General features: G+C 42.9%; 1 protein-coding gene across 4 annotated transcripts in view; it reads left to right on the forward strand.

The window, feature by feature from the left end:
* ADAMTSL2 (ADAMTS like 2) overlaps positions 1-24649 on the forward strand; it is an 83381-nt gene that overhangs the window by 49727 nt on the left and 9005 nt on the right. For all 4 annotated transcript variants that reach the window (XM_033961067.1, XM_033961069.1, XM_033961068.1 and 1 more), the window contains 3 exons: positions 7590-7716; positions 9682-9895; positions 21435-21587. In XM_033961067.1, coding sequence (XP_033816958.1) covers positions 7590-7716; positions 9682-9895; positions 21435-21587 — 494 coding nt within the window. The remainder of the gene's footprint in view (positions 1-7589; positions 7717-9681; positions 9896-21434; positions 21588-24649) is intronic.

Consider the following 24649-nt stretch of genomic DNA (forward strand, 5'->3'; position numbering starts at 1 on the left):
AAAGGGATTAATTCCCTGCAACATCTGGAAAGGAGAACATTCCATTAAGGGGTCTTGTTTGCTGAGTATGCAGAGAGAGGGAGGTGGTGTGTGTGTTTTGTTTTTTTCTTTTTTTTCCCCTTTTGTTTGCTAAAGCGATACTTCATTCTTTCCTTTTTTTACCATAAGATCTGAGTGATGGCCAGCTTAAAAGGTTTGTACAATTTTGTGATGCATTTAAATACTCTATAACATATTTGAAAGAAATTGGGCTTGCAGAAAGCTTTGCGGGACATTTATCTCCCGAGGGCTAAAATATTTTAAAGATTTTTGGCTGCACAATAAAATAGTTAAGAAATGCTATATTCTTAAAAGGCCTCAGTTTATTTGATCTAATTTTAGAAATAGGTTTTGTAGTTCCCAAATAAAAAAAAGGGGGGTAGGCAAACACCAGCCTCCTTGTTCCTCATGGTTGTAATTTGTAAACTGAAGTACACCCAGTCCCAAGCTAAACTATCCCACTACATCCTGCTGAGAAGAAACCTTTCATTGCCCTCTTCTTCCAGTAGAGGTCATGGACAGAGAATACTCGGGACCTAACCCCAGGCTCCCCTGAACTTCAAGCACATTCCTTCTATGAATCACTCCTGACCCTCATCAGAGAGAATAGCCATTCTATAATTGTTACAGATTTACTGAGCCATGTGAAACATTTCAGGATCTAAAGCTGCCTTACCAGATGTGACTATAATTCTGGAAACAATGGCTGTGTAGATGAACCTAGTTTTTAAGGACAGAGGCCCCGATTCTCAAAAGCTTTCCATGCCAGTCAGACTCATTAAAACAGTCTTACTGGTACAGAAGCTCAGTTTGTGATGCTAGTACAGACCCTCATAGCAGCCACAAAAAGCCATATGCAATTACAAGGAGCTCATTAGTATTCTTGCGACGTATTAAAGGGAATGCTCCCCCCCATCCTTTAAGGAGATATTTTTTGCCAGCTCTGTGGGTAGCCGGGCACTTCCAATATTTTGGGACCTCACGTGACCAGGGCAAGCGTGCGGTCCAGGCATCTCTTCCCCTTCTATCCCTCTGCCTCCCAACCCCTCTCCTTCCCAGTCTAATTTCAATCTTTTTCAGAGGGGCCCCAGCACAGCAGCCATTATCACAAGCTTTTGGCACTGCCTCAAAGCTTTCCCTCTGCTGTGATCTGCCCCCACTCTGACACAACTTCCTATTTTCACGTGGGCAGATCACAGCAGAGGTAAAGCTTCGGGGCAGCACCGGCAGCTTGTGAGCATGGCTGCCATGTTGGGGCCCCTTACAAACAAGAAGATTGAAAGGAAACTGGGAAGGTGAGGGGAAGGGAGAGAGAGGGATCGAAGGTGGGGAGGGATGAGAGCAAGGGGAAACACAGACAGGAGGTAGGGAAGGAGAGAGAGATGCAAAAGGATGGGTGAGGAGAGAGATGCCAGGCTGTGGGAAGGAGAGGAGAAAGATGTCAGATCATGGGAGGAGAGAGGAGATGATGCACAGGGATGGAGGGGAATGGGAGAGAAAGGGAATAGGTGGTGCACAGGATGGAGGGGACGGGGAGAGAGAGAGAGGTAAGAGAGGGTGCACGGGGATGAAGGGGAAGGGGAGAGAGGTAAGAGAGGGTGCATAGGGATGGGGGGAAGGGGAGACAGAGGGAAGAGAGGGTGCACGGGGATGGAGGGGAAGGGGAGAGAGAGGGAAGACAGTGTGCAGGGATGGAGGGGAAGGGGAGAGAGAGGGAAGTGAGGGTTCACAGGAATAGAGAGGAAGGGGGAGAGGGAAATGAGGGTACACAGGGATAGAGGGGAAGGGGGAGGAAGGGAAAGGGAAGAGAGGGTATACAGGGATGGAGGGAAAGGGGAGAAAGGGAAGAGAGGTTGCACAGGAATGGAGGGAAAGGGGGAGAAAGGGAAGAGAGGTTGCACAGGGATGGAGAGAAAGGGGAAGAGAGGGTGTACAGGGATGGAGGGGAAGGGGGAGAGAGGAAAGAGTAGACAGATTTTGAGAAGAAAGCAGAAAAATGGAAAAAAGTTGAATGTTAAAAATTAAGGCCAAAGATGGATGTAGAGCTGAAAATGAAGGAGAGAAAAATAGCAAATGGATAAGAGGGCTCTGAAAGCACAGTTAAGGGTACAGACAGAAGGAAGTTCAACCAGAGACTGGGAAAAGGTAATTAGAAAAATAAAATCACCAGCCAACAAAAGTAGAGAATATGATTTTATTTTCAATTTAGTGATTGAAATGTGTAAGTTTTGAGAATTTATATCTTCTATCTCTATTTATCTCTATCTATCTTCTATTTATATTTTCTATCTATATTTCTATTTCTCTTGTGTTGTACTGCATGAAGAGTCTGGCATCTTAGGGTTTTGTCTGTGTATATTAGTACTTTTAAGTTGTGGCCCTGTATTTGTATAGGGATTATCTGTGCTCTGCATGTGTGACCAAGACCAGGTGTTCTGGTAGGAATGAATGTTGGGAAGCATACAGTGTAGTTTAATTTTGTGGTTAACCATTATGTATTGTTAATAAGATAATATTGTGTGTATATAAGATAAATGAATGGAAAAAATGGCGTTACAATTAGTATTATTATTATGGAGACGAAGTCAGGGCCAGAGCATGGGTGAGGTTTGGGGCTGGGCCAGTGGCGTACCTAGCATATGTGATACCCGGGGCCCATCATTTTTTGACACCCCCCCCCATCTGTATGAAAAACATGATTTTTAGTAACAATCCACACGTCATACATGAATACCTAGGAAAAGGCAGCATCTTACATACTGCAGTGAGCAGTACATCAATAAACCCATTGTAAAACTAAACAAGCCAGACTAGTACAGATCAATCCTACACAGTCAATCCTAACAGAAAACCATGTCTTTTTGAACACACAGAACACAGAAAACACCTTCGCCTAGTATGTAATCACAAACTAACCCCTCCCTCTTTTACAAAACTGTAGTGTGGTTTATAGCGATGGTAGTAACTGCTCAGATACCAATGCTAAAAAATGCTCTACAGTTTTGTAAATGGGGAGATAGAATAAAAATACGTAGACAAAGGTTAAACTGAAGCACCAAGAAGCTAGACTCTGCATACAATGCAACACCACAGAAACAGCGATGCATCTCACCTAAAGCACACAAATAAATAAATAAATATAATTTTTTTCTACCTTGTCTTTTCTGGTTTCTGCTTTCCTCATCTTTATGTCACTCTCTTCCTTTCATCCACTGTCTACCCTCTCTCTGCCCCTTCTATATGGCATGGTTTCTGCTTTCCTCATCTTTATGTCACTCTCTTCCTTTCATCCACTGTCTACCCTCTCTCTGCCCCTTCTATATGGCATCTTCTCTTTTTCTAGTTCTAGAAACTTTATGCATCCCCCTATTTCTAGAAACTTTGTGCATCTTCTCTCTTTCCCGTTCTAGAAACTTTATGCATCCCCCTTCCATTTCTCCCTTTACCCCCATTAGTCTGGCATCCATCTTCTTCCCTTCCCTCCTCCAATGGTCTGGCATTTCTCCTCTCCTCTTCTTCCCTTCCCTCTTCCACACCCAAATGGTCTGGCATTTCACTCTCTCCTCTCCTTTCCCCCCACTTCCATCAACATCGGTCCCTTTCTCTTCCTCCACCACACTTCCATACCACCCTAACCCCCTTTCTCACCCTTCACCATGATTCCATACCACCCGGACCCCCCTTTCTCACTTTCCACACCCTTCCATAACACCCTGACCCCCTTTCTCACCCTTCACCATGTTTCCATACCACCCTGAACCCCCTTTCTCACCCTCCACACCCTTCCATAACACCCTGACCCCCCTTTCTCTCCCTTCACCACCCTACTATGCTCCTTTCTTTCTCCATTTCAAGTTTCAAGTTTATTTGTTATTTGATTAATCGCCTATTACAAATACTAAGCGATGCACACATAATAAAATAAATTTCTAAAATGTACATAAAATAGATAGTAACGTTAACAAGGGTATAAAATCAGCAAAACAAACTAATTAAAACAAAACAAGCAAACAATAGGATAGGAGGGAAAGAAATACAATTTTAGATAGGAAAGAATCAACAATTAAAGGTAAAACCAAGTAGGAATGGGAGGACATCCCAAATCAGCAAGGTCCTGCGATGACTGCTTCTGCTCCAGATGGAAGAGGTAAATGACGTCGTAGGGGGCTGGGCCGGCAGACGCAGGGAATTGCAGCAAGATCCCGGGATGACTGCGGCTGCCGGTCCGCCCCTCCCCCCCCCCCCCCCGACGTCACTTACCTCTTCTGGAACAGAGGCGGTAGACGGCGCAGTCATTGCGGGACCTTAGTTCACTTCAGCGCGGCTGCCAACTCTACTCTGTTATAAGTACGGCAGCCGCGCTGAGGTGCTGTTTGAAGCAGCGCGGGAGGTTCCGTATCCAGCCGGCTGTGCACCCCCTTGGAGCGTGCACCCGGGGTGGACTGCCCCCCCCCTTGGTACGCCACTGGGCTGGGCTTTTGAGAACCCCTAATCATTTTGAAAAGTTGGCTCCTATGACATACACAACAGCTTTGCCCCCCCCCCAAAAAAAAAAAAACAAAAAAAAAAAAACACACAGCTAAGCATGCAGCCCCTGTACTCCCTGCTGTCTCATCTTGATCATGGCTCTGGAGCTGCAATTAGTTGAGTGGCAGGGGAAGCCCTGAAACCTCCGATCAGCGGCTTCAGGGAATCCTGTCAGCTCAGCTGATCATGGCTCTGGAGCTGCGATCAACTTGAGCTAGCAGGAGAGAGGACAGCAGCAGGAAAATGGAGCTGAAAATAGAGCCGATGGGGGGAGGGGGTGGGGAGAGAAACTATGCCTAGCGATGTGCTCTTTTGGGACTATTGTGATGAGCATCACCCTATAAATACCTGTTGGAAGTGATTTATTTATTATTACCATGTTGTCGGAGCTTTGAGCACTGGGGCCTTAGATTCTAGTTGCTTTCTCCTTAGGAAGGAGCTAGGCTGTGACATATTCCGATGCTGGAATTGCACAGTGTGCTGTAATCCATTGCCAAGGCTCGTGCTTGCATTTGTGAATGCAGGCCAGGCAGACAGACAACACAGGGATTCTTATTACCTGCAGTCACATCAATCTATTGGTTTCAGACCTTGGCCTCATATTGGACATAGCAATATTTATTCTGGCCAGAGATGGCAAGAAGCTGAGCTGTGCAACATTTCGCATTCTTGGACTTCACTGTGGGAGAAGGAACAGATGATTCTTGAAGGTTTTGTTGGGATACTTTAGAAATGTCATAATAGCCACAGACCATTGCAGTATTAATTTGTTTTTTTTGGGGGGGAGGGGTCTTCCCCTCTGATGTTAATTAATCCCATATTTCAGAGGCATCTAATGTGCGGCCTAGGGGCCAAAAGCATTCACTTGAGAATTTTAGTAAATTTAACAAAAAAACAAACCAAAGCCCTAATTAACTGGCACATGTGATTTTTAGTGGATATGAACTCAGAATGTCAGAAAAGATTCACAGATTTTGATGAGTATAAGCCATTCTATAAAAGGCTGAAATATTTATGCATCTTGCACACATGTAGATTTCTGATCATGTGGCCTGCTTTGGGGGGGAGGGGGAGACCTGGAAAGGCTAAAGTGGCTAGGACTCTTCAGGTCGGAGAGGAAATGGCTGAGGGGAGCTATGATAGAGGCAGGGCTGGATTAAAGAGTAGTCCAAGTAGGCCTGTGCCACGGGCCCAAAGAATTCAGGGACCCCGGTGTGCAGCTCCAATGATATCACGTCATCTACTGGATCCGGCATACACAGGAACAGGGACATACGATTAATCATGGTAACAAGAAAAAATGTTGCCAGAATTATCATGGCAAAAAGAGCATTTACCGTGTATTTTACCGTGTGGTATGCTTTCCAGTTCTGCTGCCCCTGCCACATGTATCACCTCTGCCTGAAGCAAATGGACTGCCTCCTTTGCCGTCCTTCCACTTCTCACAAGGCTACCATTATTGCTCCCCGCCCTCCAATGTCGCCTCTGAAGAGCACCATCATTAGTTTCATCTACCAGCATACATTGTGAGTAGAAAGGCGTGCCATTTTGGGGTAGACAGTGCGAGCAAGTAGTGGTGGACAGTGACGGACATTTGGTGAGCTTGTACAGCAGTGAGCAGGACCCCCAGTGCACGAGGACAAGCCAGGAGGAACAGTGAGAACCATAATGAGTCTCTCTGCGCTCAGGAGAACCATGTCTTTTGTTTTGTGTTCTTCCTTCCCCCTCTCGTGCAGGTCTGACATTTCCTTCCTTCCTCCCTCCTCCCCGCGGCCTTCCTAAGGCAGCGGCAGCAGTGTTGTAAACAGCCAGCCTAACAGGGCCTTTCCTCTGTGGCTTCTGCTTCTTTAGGAGGGCTAGGAAAAGAAGATGATGTTGGACATGCAGAGAGGGTGGACCACCAGTAAATAAATAAATGGGGATGTGGATAGGGGGGAAGGGGTGTAGTGCTGGGCAGGGAGTGGAGTATAAAGCGGGGCAGGGAGCCCAGTGTACTTGTGTGTCTGAGGCCCACCGAAGGATTAAACCTGTCTTGGATAGAGGTCTATAAAATCCTGAGTGGAGTAGAACAGGTAGATGTGAATTGCTTGCTTGCTGTTTCCAAAAATATTAGGACTAGGGGGCATGCTTGATGAAGCTACTAAGTTATAGATTTAAAACAAACCGGAGAAAATATTTCTTCACTCAACATGTAATTAAACTCTGGAATTCGTTCCCAGAGAATGTGGTGAAGGCAGTTAGTTCAGCAGAGTTTAAAAAAGGTTTGAATAATTTTCTAAAACAAAGTCCATATGCCATTATGAGATGGCTTGGGGAAATTCACTGCTTATTCCTAGGAAAAGCAGCATAATATCTGTTTTACTCCTTGGGATCTTACCAGGTATTTGTGACCTTGTTTGGCCATTGTTGGAAACGAGATACTGGGCTTGATAGACCTTTGGTCTGTCCCAGTATGGCAATTCGTATGTTATATTCTTAAAACTAAAAAAAAACAAAACCTAACTTTTCCCCCTCTTTTTACAAAAACCACAAAAGAGTTTTTTTTAGCATCAGCCTGTTCCTATAAGCATCGGGAGCAGCACAGAGCACTTAGTGTGCCAGCCGGCGCTAAAAACCGCTTTCGCGATTTTGTAAAAGGGGGGTTGGATACTTCTGCCATATGGTCTTAAGTATTCTTATTTAAAATATTTTAATTTACTTTTTATGGGGTCAGTACTTAGACGTGATTTATCTTTTATGTTTAATATTCAGTGGCCATATTTGTTTGGGTGGGATCAATGAATATATGATCCTAAATTTTAAACTGTTCAGTGAATACTCAAGAGCATGTATGAGCACAAGCAACACTGATGTATATAATTTTGATAGATGAACACTCTCTCTTGCCAAAACAAGTGTTTTCATACTCCTAACAAAGCCAGATTGTTTGGCCTGCAGGGCCAAGAACATTCTAAAACAACTCCAACCAAAAAATAATTTCTTTTCTCTCTCTCTCTCTCTCTCTCCCTTTTTCCTTCCAATAGGCGTGATGTCTACATATGCAATGTGTGTGCGTTATGATGGGGTTGAGGTAGAAGATTCATACTGTGATGCTTTGACCCGCCCTGAACCTGTCCAGGAATTCTGCATTGGACGGGAATGCCAGCCAAGGTATCTGATGAAGTAACCTTTCGTTCATGGAGCCCTCGAACAATAGATTCACAGATTGCCACCTGGTTGTGTTTCTGGACCACTTTTAAAGGCAGCTGCCTTGGGGGTGTAAGCATGCTAGCACAGGAACAATTTATTGTACCAAAATACATTAGCACCATAACCAGAAGGCAATTTTGGGGTGGGTTGTTGGGTAAATTAGGTGGGCACATATTACTGCTTCCTCATCCTCCCCCACCCCCCCCAAAAAAAAAAAAAATCCAACTGGCAGGGATCCCTAAGTCTTGCCAGCTGAAGACTCAGCAGCTTGCCAACCCCAGCATCCCACACATGCTCAGTTCTTACACATGAACTTAGCATGCGTGAAAATGGTATGTCTGTGGTGGCAGCATTGGTGTCATCGCACTGATGCTATCCACTGAGGTTATGTGAAGGGGATGGGTGGACTTCTGAGCTTTCAGCTGGTGGGACTTGGGAGTCCCTACCAGCTATGTGAATGGCATGCTGATGATGATTGGGCCTGAGGTAAAAATGAATGCACCCAGGCCCACGTATGGCTATGCCTAGGATTACCAGATTTTCCAAACAGAAAATTCAGACCCATGGCCCTGCCCCCCCTTGACCTGCACGAGCAATGAGCGATGTCGGATGGCTTTTGCGCATGCATTGGTGTGATGAAATGATGTCATACGCATGCCGTCCCGACGTCGCTCATTGCCAGAAGCTTTTCAAAACCCGGACATAGTGGCGGGTTTTGAAAAGCCGTCCAGATCCCCGGACATGTCCAGGGAAATCCGGACGTCTGGCATCATTTTTCACTCAAGCACTCCTGAATGCGTCCCTATCCTACTGTAAGCTTCTTCAGTGAAGAATGTTGTATCTTCATGTGAACAGATTCCACATGACTCCCTGCGTGGCATTTGCTTTCACCCTACTCTCCCATGCATCTTTTGTGTTCTTCTCTTCCTTTCTTCATCCTGTGATTAGTCGACCTTGTTCTCTGTCACTGATCTAGCAAAAGGTATGATTGAGCTATGATAGTACATTCCCTACTTGTGGGCAAAATCCTACTTTTAAACGACACCCTCTTCTGTAACTGGGGCAATAGAGGGTTACGTGGCTTGCCCGTGGTCACAAGGAGCCGAGTTGAGAATCAAACCCAGGTTCTCAGCTCACTGCACTAACCATTAAGCTAATCCTTCACAATGAACTGTGCTACTATGTCAATGTATATTGTTAGTAAATTAGGACCCTTATAAAATGGGTCCTTTGCTACATAATGGATGGCAGCACTTTTAAGTAAGACTATCCCTTCCATTATAAACCATTTGGAAACAAGAAAATGCCTACTGTATCTAGTGGGGTAGCGAGGGTGAGAGGCGCAGGGTGATGGGCCCCCCACCCATCCACTCCTTCCCCGCCCCCCTCCTGCTTGTACACCCCTTCCATTCCACCGTCCCTATTTAATGTTCCCAGCGTTTGCAGCAACCCCAACCTGCTTCTTTTGCCAGCGTTTGCTCTTCCTCTGACGTCACTTCCTAGCCATGGGTCCAGGAAGTGAAGTCAGAGGAAGATCCAACGCTGGCTTGAGCAGAAAGTTAGGGTTGCTGCCCGCGCAGGGAATGTTAGAGGTATGTGGGAAGGGGCGCACGCGCAATGATGGGGAAGGAGCAGGGAGGCGGAGAGGAAGACAGATACCGGCACACCCATCAAGACGGCGCCTGAGGCGAGCCGCCCCCCTGTCTCCCCTTACTACGTCACTCACTGTATCTAAATAAAACATGTGTTAACTCAGCTCCTTTATGTATCTGTTCTATAGATGAACATAAGCTTTGCTTTCCAGCTTAGTCAATGTATATTGCTTTTCATAAGGCTATTTTATTTTTTTTTTTTAAATAAAAGGTGTAATATTAGTGATTTAGTACCCAAGCCACATCATGTATCTCTAAATTTTGTTTCTCCTAGGTGGGAGACAAGCAGTTGGAGCGAGTGCTCCCGGACCTGTGGCGAAGGATACCAACTTCGCATTGTTCGCTGCTGGAAGATGATCTCGCCAGGGTTTGACAGCTCTGTGTACAACGACTTATGTGAAGCTGCAGATATCATCAAGCCTGAAGAACGCAAAATCTGCAAAAACCCTGCTTGTGGTCCACAGTGGGAAATGTCAGAGTGGTCAGAGGTAGGCAAGGTGTACTGAGAATATTTATATTTTGTATATATTTCCATAGGGCAGGACAGCTATTCCTTGCCTGCCATTGAGGCATTAACATGACATATCTTACTTATGCAGGGTCCTGACTGCTAAATGGCATCTACATGGAACTGTACAGCCCAAGATTTTCAATGAACAAATTGAGATATCCCTAGACATGGACATCAGAGAGAAAGGGAGCTGTTGAGAATAGTGAGGACCTATTGGGGATAGAAACTGTAGCTGGTTCTTTTATTACTGGCGGTGAAATGCCATAGGAATTGCTTTCCAGCTGGGAATGAATGTTTATTAGAAGCTTCTACACTTCCCCCTCCGCATTTGCGGTGATAGGGGAATGGCAAGGCAGCGAATAGAGAAAACCCGCAATAACTTTTTGTATGTTATTCGGGGGTTTCTGTTAAAAAAAAAATCTCCAAAAGACACAAAACCGCGAATAACCTAACCTGTTCCAGTAAAGAAAGTGCAGCTGGGAGCAGCGATTTTTCTCTGTGCAATGCCGGGAGCAGCGATTTCCTGTGATGTAAATTTGGGGGCGGGGCCTTCAATCGAAAAACCACGAATAACCATAACCACGGACCGCGAATACTGAGAGGGAAGTATATACTGCTACTAATGACTGGGTGGTCAATTCAAAGTGGTTTGCATGAATTTCAGTACATGTGTTGCAATACATGAGTTAATTATATGTGTATTTTACCTATATATATCATCTACGTAGCCTATAATATTATTATAGTTTCTGTATGTCATATATTCATCTTTCTTTGTATTAGTTGTGAATTCATCCTTTCGTGTTCCAAGTGGGTAGTAGCCTGCTGTTTCCTCCATGTTGTTATTCCCCCTAATTGTTCCTGTATTTGCTAAAGTGTTCTGTGAAGAGTATCATCTTTATTCCTTTCTTGAACTTTTTGGTGTCCTTTTCTAGTTATAGTTCCCTTGGAAGGGAGTTCCACCACATTGGGGCCATCACCGAGAACATTCTTTTCCTGACACTTTTGAAGGAGGGTTATTTCCAGTAGGTATTCTAGGTTTGAGGGTAGGGAGCTAGTTGGTTTATGGTTGTTGATTCTGTTTGCTCTAGAGCTCTTGTGCAACTCATATTAATTCAGTTTGCCTTTCTTATTAAGTAGAAAAAGGATTTTTAGAGGCGACTGAATGGTTCTGGGAGAACCCTGTTGGACTTGTCCTGCAGAATGTTCAGTAACTAGCAGCTCCTACTTTTGTAGTTCTGACCTGGCAGTGTTTACACATCTTCAAGACTAGTTTTCATCCTTGTCTGACTACATTTTGAATCATCTTTTCCTCCCTTAAATTGAATTGAAACATAACACAAATTGGGAATACAATTCAAAACAGTAATCAATGTGTGCGGGTAAATACACAGTAGAAGCCTTGTTAGGATAACTAGTGGCTGGCTAATGTTGATATTCTTCTTAAAAATATAGGAAGTAGGGGCTTAGTGGCCATGCTGTGCACTGTTATGTAGCAGTACCTGGGTTAGATTTCTATCTTAAGTCCTCTCTTTGAGTTGCCCAAAGCTTGGGATGCTGGAGAGGCATTTTCAGCCTGTGAGGGAAGGAGTCTTATCATGCAATAGCGACACTTAGGGGCCAAATTTAGGGCCCTGGGATGGCTCCCAGAAGAGGGTTGCAATAAAACCTCATGGGGAATACGGCAGTATAGAAAAAAGAATGAGGTAGAACAAATGAAGAGCATTAGATGTTCAAAGTATTTTATTGAAGAGACTCGACATGGCTTCCATCACGACCCCCGGCCATGTCAAAGTCTCTTCAATAAAGTACTTAATTTAAACATCTGGTGCTGTTTGTTTGTTGTACCTCACTCCCAAGAAGAGGAAAGTCATTGTGACTTCTCTATAAAATATGAGAAGATATAAAATGGGAGACAAATCTCCAAGTAATTGTGAGTGAAACTCAAGACAATGTTGTCTGATAGAAAAGTTGGTTCCAACTGAGCTAGAAATCCACTGAGCTAGAAATCCTAAGAAGCTTTTTTTTTTTTTTTTTTTTTTAAGGCTGATGTAGAAGTGAAGAAAGAAGAGTAGGGTCCCTAGTGGACCATGGGAAACTGTTACAATGCTTAGACGCAATTGGTATCAGAGGCGAGGTGCTAGACTGGTTCCGAGGTTTCCTTACGTCCTGCACTTATCAAGTATGCTTTAACTACAATCTATCTGAAACCTGGAGTAATCCATCTGGTGTTCCGCAGGGGTCTCCACTAACCCCACTGCTTTTCAATGTTTACATGTCATCACTAAGTGCGCAATTGTCCCAACTGGGTATAAAATTATTCAGTTATGCAGATGACTTCATGATCATTATCCAATTCATGACCTCTCTCTCCGAAGTCACTCCTATGGCAACAGAAGTACTAAATGTGATGGAACAATGGATGACTGAATTTAGATTGAAACTAAACTCAGAAAAAAAAATTTTTTTCATAGCCTCACCACTCCCACTTTACACCAAAACATCGCTGCGCATCAACAAACTCAGTTACCCTATCCAATCTACTATGAAGGTACTGGGTGTAATACTAGACCAGGGCCTAACCATGAAAGACCAGGTGGACTCTTTGGTCAGAAAGGGTTTTTTTTTTTAACTCTCTGGAAGCTTTGGTCCATTAGAGCATATTTTGATGCTTCATCATTCAGAATTCTGGTACAATCCCTTATACTGAGTCAACTTGATTATTGTAATATAGCCTATCTGGCAATTTCCCAGAAGAACTTGCAACGATTACAACTGGTGCAAAATGCAGTGATCAGGCTGATTTTGGGTTTGAAGAAGTTCAACCATATAACTCCTTCCTACCGACTCCTGCATTGGCTGCCGATGAAGTTTCAAACTCACGGCCCGGGGGCGACATACTATTTTGAGGCTCTCAGTATGTTTATCATAATCACAAAAATAAAATAAAACAGTTTCTTGATGATATGTTTCTTTAGCTATAAATTACAATATTATTATTAAGACTTAGCCAAAAGGAAAGATTTATAAAAGTATAAATAGTTTTACCTCACGCAAGATTGTTATTTCTTTAATGAAACGTTAACTATTTTTTCTGAGGCCCTCCAAGTACCGACAAATCCAAAATGTGGCCCTGCAAAGGGTTTGTGTTTGAGACCACAGTGTTCTAGATGTAACGCAATCAGAAAAACATTTAAAGTTAATCTAAGCTGAATTGTGTGAAACTAGGTACAGTTGGCATTAATTACAAAAGCCTGATTCAGAGAGGTCCACCGAGCTCAAAATCAAGTCAATGTGCTGGAACAGCACTTGCATGTTTGTCTACATTACAAAAGTATTGTGCAATCCATCTGCCTCTGACATGCACAAAAATTTAAGCACATTTAAAGGAATCCCAGTCTTCAGCCAGCACTCGGATATAGCCAGCAAAACCATCTTTGCTGAAGGCCGGTGTAATGCTGTTGAGAAATCTATGTAATTTGGCTACTGGCTTCCTTTACTCCATGTCTGATGCAGTTTCTTTTCAGGAAAATCATTTAGATGCATACAAATAAATGTGAACAAACAAAGTCCTAGAAAACAACAGGTCAGGCAGTCTACAAAATCCAAAATGGTGGTCAAAACAGCAGTTAGCCAAAATGTAGTAACCAAGGATAATTGTAGTGTAGACATATAAAACATATATTAAAACCCTCAGAAATATGAGTCTTTGTCCATTACAACAATAACTCCATTTTTGTCAGCTGCTTTTATTATAATGCTTTCATTCTGTCTCAAACTACTGATGGCTGCCTTTTCTTCCTTAGTGATATTGTCATAAATCCTTTTATTATTCTGGCTTTCGAGCAGTGCTATCTCTTTGAGTATAACTGTTTCATATGCCAGTATCAGTGGGTTGGCATTATTAGGTGGCAGCCATTTTTCACAAGATATATCAGTATTGCTGACTGTTTTAGATGAGAAATAATCAATGATCTTTAATTTATGGACAAACTTGAATAAGTCCACCCTGACATTAAAGGCGTTATATGAGGGAGTGGGTATAAAGGAGAGACATTAACTATTGTGGTTTTTGTTTCAGTTAATGTCTGAGATAACAAACACCCTATTTTAAAAAATTTTTTTTTTTTTTTACCACTTCTGGGCATTGTGGGCCAAATTCTATAAACGGTGTCCCGATTGTAGGTGGCCAACTGCTGCCTAACCAGCCAATCGGGACGCACATTTAAAAAACAAAACAAAAGATAAACACTTCCCGAGGCAGGCCGCCTACATTGTAGGTGCCTCTGGGAGCCTAGGGAGTTATGTAGGCCCACCTAAGCTCGCCTAAGGCTAGGTGTGTCTGTGCCTTGGCCCGGACGTAGCTTTAGGCGGCCCTATGTGCCTCCTTAGGCCTGAGGTAGATGCCTACAATGTAGGCCAGCAGGAGGGATGCTCAGGCCCTCCTGTCAGACCCCCCCCTCCGTACATCAACGGCAGGAGGGATGCCCAGTTCCTCCTGCTGGAACCTCCCCACCCCCGCCCCCATAAGCCTCCCCCCCGACTCCCTCCACCTTCCCGGAATCCCCCTACCTTCCTGCCTCCAGCCAGCTGGCCTGCCTTTTCCCGTGTGCGATTCTCAAAAGCCTTTTAGGCAGCTTCTGAGACTGGGCGTCCTATACAGAATCCAGCCCTGTATCTCCTCTTGTTTTTGAAACCGTTTTCTTAATCCTCCCCTTCTGCCCATACCCCTCATTCTGTTGTAGCTGAACTTCCTTTGATTGTTTATATGGGGGCTATTACTAAATAAATGTTCATTGCATCTTATGATTATCAGAATATGCAAAGAAAAGGAGCAGAAAATTTTGAGAGGAACTGGTGTTTTTGAAAGAGAACTATGAGGACTACAAGAAAAACTGTGAGCGGTTTGAAAGAGATTTACGACTTACGACATGTGAGGAATTTTGTAGGGATGACTTAGATTATAAAAATGGTAATGTATGCCCATGGTATTAAAATATGAATAAACAAAGAAATCGTGCAGCCTTTAAGAGAAATAATGAAGTATAGAAAAATAAATATCAAACAGATTTGAGAAACACTTTGAAAGTAGAGAAGCAGACACAATAGATTTCAGCTAAATAAACAAGCTAGTCCTGCTACACTAAGAGAGAAAAAAAAGATTTAGGAGTAACTCTGAGGTATTTGATGTGTCAGCTTCTCTTTATCCACTCCCCTGTGGGATAAGCAGGTTTTTCAGTTAGGACAACTAGGGAAACACAGATCCACTACGAATACCCCCCCCCCCACCCATATAAACAACCAAAGAGAATTTGGTTATGACAGATTGAGGGGTATGAGCAGAAGGGGAGGACTATGAAAACTGTTTTCAAAACAAGATGAGATACAATGCCCAGAAGTGGTAAACAAAAATAGGATAAGATATAATACAATAAAGGTCTCTCCTTTGTACCCACTCCCTCATGTAATGCCTTTAATGTCAGGGTGGACTTATTCAAGTTTGTCCATAAATTAAAGATCATTGCTTATTTCTCATCTAAAACAGTGAGCAATACCGATATATCTTGTGAAAAATGGCTGCCACCTAATAATGCCAATCCATTGATACGAAGTCAAAAATAAACACAGGGAAAGAGGTATATACAGTATATATACCACAAAATCAGAAATGGGGAGTGAAAGATATTTGTGTGTGATCAAAAACACTACCCTAAATTAACCATTGATTGTTGTTTAACAATGCTATACATATGTGAAGATTAGCTCAGAGACATGGAGGGGTCTTATGGAAGGAAAAAAAAAACCCCTTGTTCCGCTTCACCACCCAATCATTGCTACATCTTTCATACTTTTAAGCATATATTAGTGCCAAATTAATGTCAAATCAATACCAAATTAGTGAAAAAGTTTCAAAAACTCTTAACTTAAAGCTTGGTTTCAACGTGAACACGTTTCGTGCTTCTGCTTCAGGAAACCAAACGGTTTAGAATCCAGCCGCTCTGAACAGAATGTTTGGGCGGCAGGAGGTGATGAATCTTTAAAGCAGCTCATATACAGAAAGGACGCTCCCACATATTTCTTAATGCCACTGATACTTTTATATGAAACTCTGATACTCAGAGACAGGATGAAAGCAATCTATGTACTCTGTTTAGAAGTAAGATAAGCGGAATAATAAATTTTAAATAAACCTGGAAACTTGGAAAATATATATGTATTTTTATTGTCTGTACTACAATAAATTATCCTTGGTTACTGAATTTTGGCCAAACTACTGTTTTGACCATTATCAACATTTAATACATGATTATTTATTAAATTTTTGATATCTCTGTTCTCTTCAGTTCCAAGAGCACAGCTCTTAAAAGCTAGTTATGTAGAATTATTTTTTTATAATTATTTCTTTATTAGATTTCAAATTTTACATGATCATAACAAATCATAATATAATAACTGCAATGGAAAAATACAAATACAAAAATAAATAACAAGAAAATGACATTAACTTGTACAGTTAGATAGTCCACAATAGTAACGTGGGGCGGTGATAATAACGGAATTTACATACTTAAATTTCTAAGGAAAAGAAAAAGATGAGTGTCTTACTCTGGGTTGACATTTCATTCTTACAAAGTTATGCCTGAAGATTTAATGGGGTACTGGTAGGAACAACCTCTCTGCCAGCTATAAATTGAATTAATTGTGATACTTCAAAAAATATATATTTAACACCCTGGAGATTAAACAAGCATTTGCAAGGATATCTAAGAGTAAAAGTAGCCGCCAGCTTTATGACCCTACGTCATAGAAGCAAAAATTGCTTTCTCTTTTTTGGAGTAATCCTCGATACATCGGAAAACATTCCAATTTCTTATTCATAAACAATTTATCCTGATGTTTAAAAAAAATTTTTAACAACCACTCTCTGAGTCCAATGTAAACTGGACTGGGGAATGTGTGATGCAGTGGTTAAAGCTACAGCCTCAGCACCCTGAGGTTGTGAGTTCAACCCCATGCTGCTCCCTGTAACCCTGGGCAAGTCACTGAATTCCCTTTGTCCCAGGTACATTAGAGAGACAGGGACAAATGCTTGAGTACCTGAATAAATTAATGGAAACCGTACTGAGCTCTCCTGGGAGAACTGTATAGAAAATTGAATGAATGAATGAATTGTGAAGAGTTTCAGCCTCTGATAACCAGAGCTGGTATTGTGACATCATAATGCTTCTTTCCACCAATAAGAGCCAACCTCAACTGTGATGTCACAATGGCTTGATTGTCCTATACTTGGCTCACTTTACTCCATTTTGATTTCTAGAGTGATGCAGTGATTAAAGCACCAGCCTCAGCACCCTGAGGTTGTGGGTTCAACCCATGCTGCTCCTGGGCAAGTCGCTTAATCCCCCCCCATTGCCCCAGATACATTAGATAGATTGTGAGCCCGCTGGGACAGACAGGGAAAAATGCCTGAGTACCTGAATAAATTCATGTAAACCGTTCTGAGCTCCCCTGGGAGAATGGTATAGAAAAGTGAATTAAATAAATAAATAAATAAGAGTGGCCAAAGCCACCAGTTCAATCTCTGATTTTTCCAAACTGTCCATACAGAGATCTTGCTGCCCCTTCCCGGGTTTCTTCTTTTCAACTGGTAGATAATAAACTTTAGATATTAGGGGATAAGAAGATTCTGGAACTTTTAGAACCTCAGATAAATATCTCTTGAACATCTCAAGCGGTGTAATGGTAATTACTTTAGGAAAATTAATTAATCTGATATTCTGCCGTCTTGACATAGTTTCCAATATCTCAAGTTTAAAATTAATATTGTCACTATCTCTCACCATTAGTTGGCATTGGTTTTGTAATGTCCCAGTTTTAGTCTCTCGGTCTGTGTAATTTACTTCCAAATTTTCCACTCTGTCTTTTAATTTAGAAGACTCTGACAACACTCCAGCACAATGGGAAGTTAAGGTTTGTATCTGGGTTCCCAAAGATACTTGTAGTGAGGAAATAGCTTCCCATATAGAGTCCAGGTCAATAGTCGGTGGCAGAAGATACTGATGACCATGGTAGGACAGCTTCAATTGCCAGTGATGGTTCCTACTAGATATTATTTTTACTACTGATAAAGAGTGACAGTAACCTGTCATGGGAGAGATTGAAGAACCGCAACAGACTCTACCCCTCTACCAGCTGAATATTTGTGCAGACTGCAGCAGTGTGAACTGGCACAGGTTTTCACCTCTCTGCTGGCTAAAGGCTTGATGGCCAAACAGAGACTGAGATAGAGACATGGCAGGGACATAAAATAGCAGCACTCTGGAAGCAGCAGTAATAGAAGTCCTTCCTTCTGCATTTTAAAAAAAATCTTAAATCATTTTAAAGCCAAAAATAAGTGCAACATATATTTTACAAAGCAATAGATTCTAAATCACTCAGGGCTCCTTTTATCAAGCTGCGCTAGCGGGTTTAGTGCGCGTGACTTTTAATCACACGCTAACCCCCACGCTGGCCAAAAAACTACCGCCTGCTCAAGGCAGGTGTTAGCGGCTAGCGCGGCCGGCGGTTTAACGCACGCTATTGCACGCGTTAAACCGCTAGCGCGGCTTGATAAAAGGAGCCCTCAGTTTTACAGTACCTTAATATAGTTCCAGGCAGAATGGGTCCTGCACTCCCCCTCCTGTCTTCATAGCCGCACCGGATCGCAGCTGGGCTGGATACGTAGCCTGCGATGTCTGTGCCACACAGCCATCTCTTTCTCCCCGGTCTGCAGGTTGGGCTGCTCGTTTCTCCTCATTCCCTGCGTTGTCATGCCCAGGAAGGGAGTGTAACCGACCTGGAGCTCTTCGTTCTTCCAGAGAAAGACTGACTGCCTCAAGGGAGGACATGGAGTCCTCCGTTTGGCTCTCACCTCCAGCCAAGGACTTTTCTTCTGGCTTTGCAGTCAGCCCCTGCTCCACAAAGGCGTCCATGGGACCAGACAAACATTGGGCAGACCCGGGTTCAACAGGTAAGACCCGGGTCTTAGCCTTCCTCTTTACCATTAATAGGTAAAACTTTTTCTCCCGTGGCGTCCTGTCGAGCGCTTCAGGCAGCCATCTTGGATCAGTCTCTGCCTTCTTCCCCCCCCCCCGTAGTTATGTAGAATTATACCTCCTGTGCACCGCCTTGGTGACCCTCTTTATAAAGGTGGTTAATAAATTCCAATAAAGAAATAATACAGAACGGGTTCAATTAAACAATATCAACTGCAACTTGTTAGATATTTATTGCCAAGATCTGGGTTGTTGTAGCCCAGTGGTGTAACGAAGGAGGTTGGTAACCAGGATGGTGGTATCTGGCATCCCTCTCTTCCCCACCACGAGTGGCCCCTGCTCCCTTGTACCTCTTCAAATATTCACCAGCACAAGCCGTATCTTCCACCTGCTGCTCATACCAGCCTCAGGAGCTGGGGCCAGCACAAGCATCAACTAGAAGATACTGTTCGTGCTGGGAAACATTTAAAGAGGTACCGAGGGGAAGGGGGGTGCATAGAGGACATAAGAACATAAGAAACGCCTTCACCGGATCAGACCGAGGTCCATCTAGTCCGGCGATCCGTACAAGCGGCGGCCCATTTAGGTACTCCTTTATGGAGACCCGGATTTACCGTATTCCTCAATATGATATGCAAGAAGGTATGCATCCAACTTGCGCTTGAATCCCAGTACAGTAGTCTCCTCCACAACCTCCCCCGGGAGTGCATTCCAAGTATCCACCACGCACTGTGTGAAAGAAAACTTCCTGACATTTGTCCTGAACCTGCTGCCACTCAGTTTCAGGCTATGACCTCTTGTCCGTGTCACATGTGAAAATGTCAGTAATGCTGCTTCTTGGTCTATTTTATCAAATCCTTTTAATATTTTGAAAGTCTCAATCAAATCCCCTCTCAGTCTTCTCTTCTCAAGGGTAAACAGTCCCAGTTTCCTAACTCGATCTTTGTAGCTCAAATGTTCCATTCCTTTAATAAGTTTCGTGGCTCGCCTCTGCACTTTTTCCAGCAGAGTTATATCCTTTTTAAGGTATGGAGACCAGTGTTGGACACAGTATTCTAAGTGCGGTCTGACCATTGTTCTATAAAGTGGCAATATGACATCTTCCGATCTACTCGTAATCCCCTTCTTAATTATGCCCAACATCCTATTTGCTTTCTTCGCCGCCGCCGCACATTGTGCCGATGGCTTTAGGGTACTGTCAATCAGTACCCCCAAATCCCTTTCCTGTTCGCTTTTTGCTAACTTAACCCCCAACATCTTATACTCATGTTTCTTGTTTTTCTTTCCTAGATGCATCACCTTGCATTTGTTTATGTTAAAGTTCATCTGCCACTTTATCGCCCATGTTTCTAGCTGGTTCAGATCTTTCTGGAGGTCCTCGCAGTCCCTTTGGGAGCCAACCGCCCGACATAGTTTTGTATCATCAGCAAACTTTATTATATTGCATGTTGTTTCCTCTTCCAGGTCGTTTATAAAAATATTGAACCAGATAGGCCCAAGAACAGAGCCCTGGGGCACGCCGCTGGTCACTTTCTCCCAGTCCGAGAATTTCCCATTTATGCTAACCCTTTGCCTTCTGTTTTCAAGCCATTTGCCGATCCATCTGTGTACTTCACCTCCTATTCCATGGCTTAGTAGTTTCTTCATAAGCCTTGCATGAGGGACTTTGTCAAACGCTTTCTGAAAGTCCAAGGCAGTCTGCCCCTCCCTGCCCTTGTTATGCCACTGGCTGGACCAACCATCCATGAAGCGCAGGTTCCTATTTCTCACAGTAGCCAATCCAGGTAATGAATACCTGGTAAGAAATCGCAGAAAAGATCCCTTTCCTTGTTCTTTGGGCCCAGAGATGAACAATGGCTTTCCCTAATCCATATGGCTAATAAATGTATATGGGCTTTTCCTCTAGGAACTAGTCTAAACACAGCTATGCTTAAAGCCTTGGTCCTATCCCTCAGCAACCAAATATTACAGCTTAATTTTGTATTGTGTGATAAAACATTTTCTCTGCTTTGTTTTAGATTTGTTACTTTTTTTTAGCTTTAGAGAGTGTCTCCTACTTATTACTACAGTTTGGAAAAGTTAAACAACCATGTTTTGCGTACCTGTCCCATCTCTTATGCTGCTTTGTCTTTCTGGGTATTATTTTTATCAAATCACAATCAAATACTGTATTTTAAAACATTTTTATTTGAAATGTGCATAACTAATAAAATTCACACCTTGAACCGACATTTTAGCAATGATTGATATTTGTGTTATTCCTAATGCTAAAAGCAGAAAAATATAACCAACCCGTCAATATTCAAAATGATTTAAGAAGGTAGGAGAAGCTCCTGTTTGCTTAAATCATGCTCTACGGGCTGGCCATATTCAGCAACAATATCAGCTTTGAAGTGGGCTAGAAGGGCATTCCGAGGGTGAACTTGGGGAAGAGCCGGCAGCCCACTGTCTGCTTGTAATTTGATTGCTTTTCTTCAATAGTGCTCTGCAAAGTGTGGTGAAAAGAGCCTTGTGATGAGGGATGTACGATGCTCTGAAGATGAAATGTGTGATCTAGACACAAAGCCATCCACAGAGAAGAATTGCACAGGTTCACCCTGTGACCGACAGTGGACTGCCTCAGACTGGGGACCTGTGAGTAATTTTACAGGGAGTAATGGGCAATACCATGCAGAAATGTAGTCACTGTGCATTATAAAGCAGAAGCCTGAAGCTAAGAACCTCAAGAAGGAATTCAGATGGGTTCTTTAATCCTTTTATCTATTCCTTGCCTAGTGATTTCCATCTCCACCTCTTCCTTTGGGCTCCCAACTCAGTTGTGAACTGGGATTAGCAGCCAACACCATGACCACCTTCTGCAAATAATAGTCCTGCCAGAATTTAGCGCAAAAAAAATTTCAAAATTCTGCGCACAAAATTTGTAAATTCTGCAAGTTTATATGACATTTAAACAATATTTTCGCTAAATTATTTTCTAGAATTTCAGTACAATTTAGTATTTTAATTACATTATACTAGAGAAAACAAAGAGCCTTCTCAATTTGCTTGCTTACCCCCCATTTACAAAACCATGATAGCAGTTTTTAGCGCAAGCCAACACACTGAATGCTCTACGCTGCTCCCAACATTCATAGAGTTCCTATGAGCATTGGGAGCAGTGCAGAGCATTCAGCATGCCGGCCTATGCTAAAAACTGCTATCATGGTTTTGTAAAAGGTGGGGTTAGTGACTTTTTCTAGCAGAAGGTATCGAATTGAACAATGTAAAACTTGTCTCCACATCTCTGGAGTTGGAGACACCATTTATACAACTTGAAGGGCAGACTACATTGTGAACCAACCAACCACGCCCCCCTCCCTCAGATACCTTCTCTCACCCTGCTCCCCCCCATCATGGCAGCATCTCTCTCCCTGCTTCCCCCATCATGCCAGCATCTTCCTTCCCATTTGTTCTTAGCCAGCACTCCCTATCCTTCCTGAGCCAGCAACTCTCTTGCCCCTGCCTCCACAGCCAACGTCTTTCTCATCCCTGACTCCCCTAGCCAGCATTTTTCTTACCCCTGACCCCACCAACCAGCATCTCTTTAATTCCCAACTCCCCCCAGCCAGCATCTCTCTCTCATCCCTGACTCCCCCAGCCATCATCTATCTCTCTTACTCCGACTCCCCCAGCCAGCATCTCTCTCTCATCCCCGACTCCCCCAGCCATCATCTATCTCTCTTACCCCAACTCCCCCAGCCAGCATCTCTCTCCCCTCATTGTCCTCAATCCAACATTCCTCCACTACATCTGTGACGCTGATTCTAGTTAATGGCAACTTGCTGCCGGCTCTGCAGGCTTCCTTCTACCGCAGTCCCGCCAAAGAAAGAGGAAGTGACATCATTGCAAGGGTAGGATCACGGTAGAGGGAAGCCTGCAGAGCCCATGCAGGCTGCCTGAAAATGTTTCTGGCAGTGATATAGGCCACAGCACAGGAATGCAAACCCATCAGACACAAAAATCTGTGCAGACATCAGGTAATTCTACACAAACTATGCAGTAGCGTAGAATTCTGCCAGGAGTAAAATACTTGGGGTTTGTTTAAACCTATTTTAACATAACATTCTGCAGTATACCTTCTGGGTTTAATGTTGACAACAGTCAAGAAGACTGGTCACAAAATACATATAATAGCCTAGTTCATCAAAAATCTATGTTAATATCAAGTTTTATCTAACAAAAATTTCCTAAATAAGAACGGTATGTTTAATTTGACATCTAAAATATTTGTAAATATACGTTACATAGCAACAATTTCTTTATCATCTTATATGGGCTGACTGTTAGTTTTCTGGCCTCCTTATAGAACTCAGCTTTAATTATCTGACACTTTTGTGGGGGAGGGGGTGGGACATTACCTGGAAAGAACATTTGTGACCCAAAATGTTGAGAATGGACAATTGCTTATGGTCAAAAAAGGAAAGAAAAGAAGGGGGACACTTATTTTACATATCAAGGGGAACCACATTTATTTTTCATATCAAGGACTTGCTTTTAGACTTTGGAAAAACTGCTAATAAAACCATGAACCAACTTCCAGTTACAAAGACATCTCCTGTGCCTCTTTTTGTTGCTCCATGAAAAAAAAGTTACGTTTGAACTTCTCTAATGTTTATATTTTTTCACATAAAAGGATGGGGGTTTGGATTTTTGTATTAAAAATTGTTTGCTCTAACAGAATTCATTAAAACCTTATTTTTCTTTGTTTTTGGTGACTTTAGTCACTTTTTCCCTAAAGCTGGCCACACTTTTCAAAAGTCAGCAAGCTAAGGAGTTAGCTAAGCGGAGTTGCAGGCCAAAAATCATCCCCTTAGTATGGTCAGGGAAGAGAACGATGCACAAACATTTGAGGTCATTATTCAAAAACACTTATGCAGTTCCTTTTGAAACTTTGGTTGTTTGCTATTTTTGGTCAGTTGGTTGCTGGGGGACTGCTAATATTTACTACTTCTGCTTCAGTGCTGTTAGACATATGTGGAGCTGTACACAGACACCTAAGAGACAAATCCCTGCTTAAAGTTATAAAAAGAGCTCAAGCCTTACAGCTGAGCGAAGGGAGTTTCAAAGATGTGAATTAAGGTAACAGAAAGCAGTGTCTCTGGAAAAATCAAGCCAGAGCAAGTACTGCAGACTGGAAAGAATAAAGAGTGAGAGCCAGGATGTATGGGGAAAGAAGATCTGTCAGAGATGCTACATCTTTGCCAATAAAGAGATTAAAAAAAAAAAAAAAAGCAGCACTGAGGTGCAATACCTTTAAACATGAATAAGAATTTTGAATTTGAGACAGGCCAAAGGGGTTAACATAATCAGTGCAGGTGAACTACAGACCGGTGAGTCTGACCTCAGTTCCGGGGAAAATGGCGGAAGCACTGATAAAAGACAGCATCAATGAGCATTTTGAAAGAAATAAACTTCTAATCACAAGCCAACATGGTTTTTGCAAGGGGAGATCGTGCCTAACAAACTTACTGCACTTCTTCAAAGGAATTGACAAATGGATGGACAAAGGGGACCCCATAGACATCGTATATTTAGATTTCCAAAAAGCCTTTGACAAGGTACCCCATGAATGCCTACTTCGGAAACTGAAGAACCATGGGGGTGGAAGGAGACATACACAGACTGCTGGGCACGATGGACCTCTGGTCTGATTCAGC

Source organism: Geotrypetes seraphini, chromosome 10 (genome assembly GCF_902459505.1).
Source record: "Geotrypetes seraphini chromosome 10, aGeoSer1.1, whole genome shotgun sequence".
Taxonomy (NCBI): Eukaryota; Metazoa; Chordata; class Amphibia; order Gymnophiona; family Dermophiidae; genus Geotrypetes; species Geotrypetes seraphini.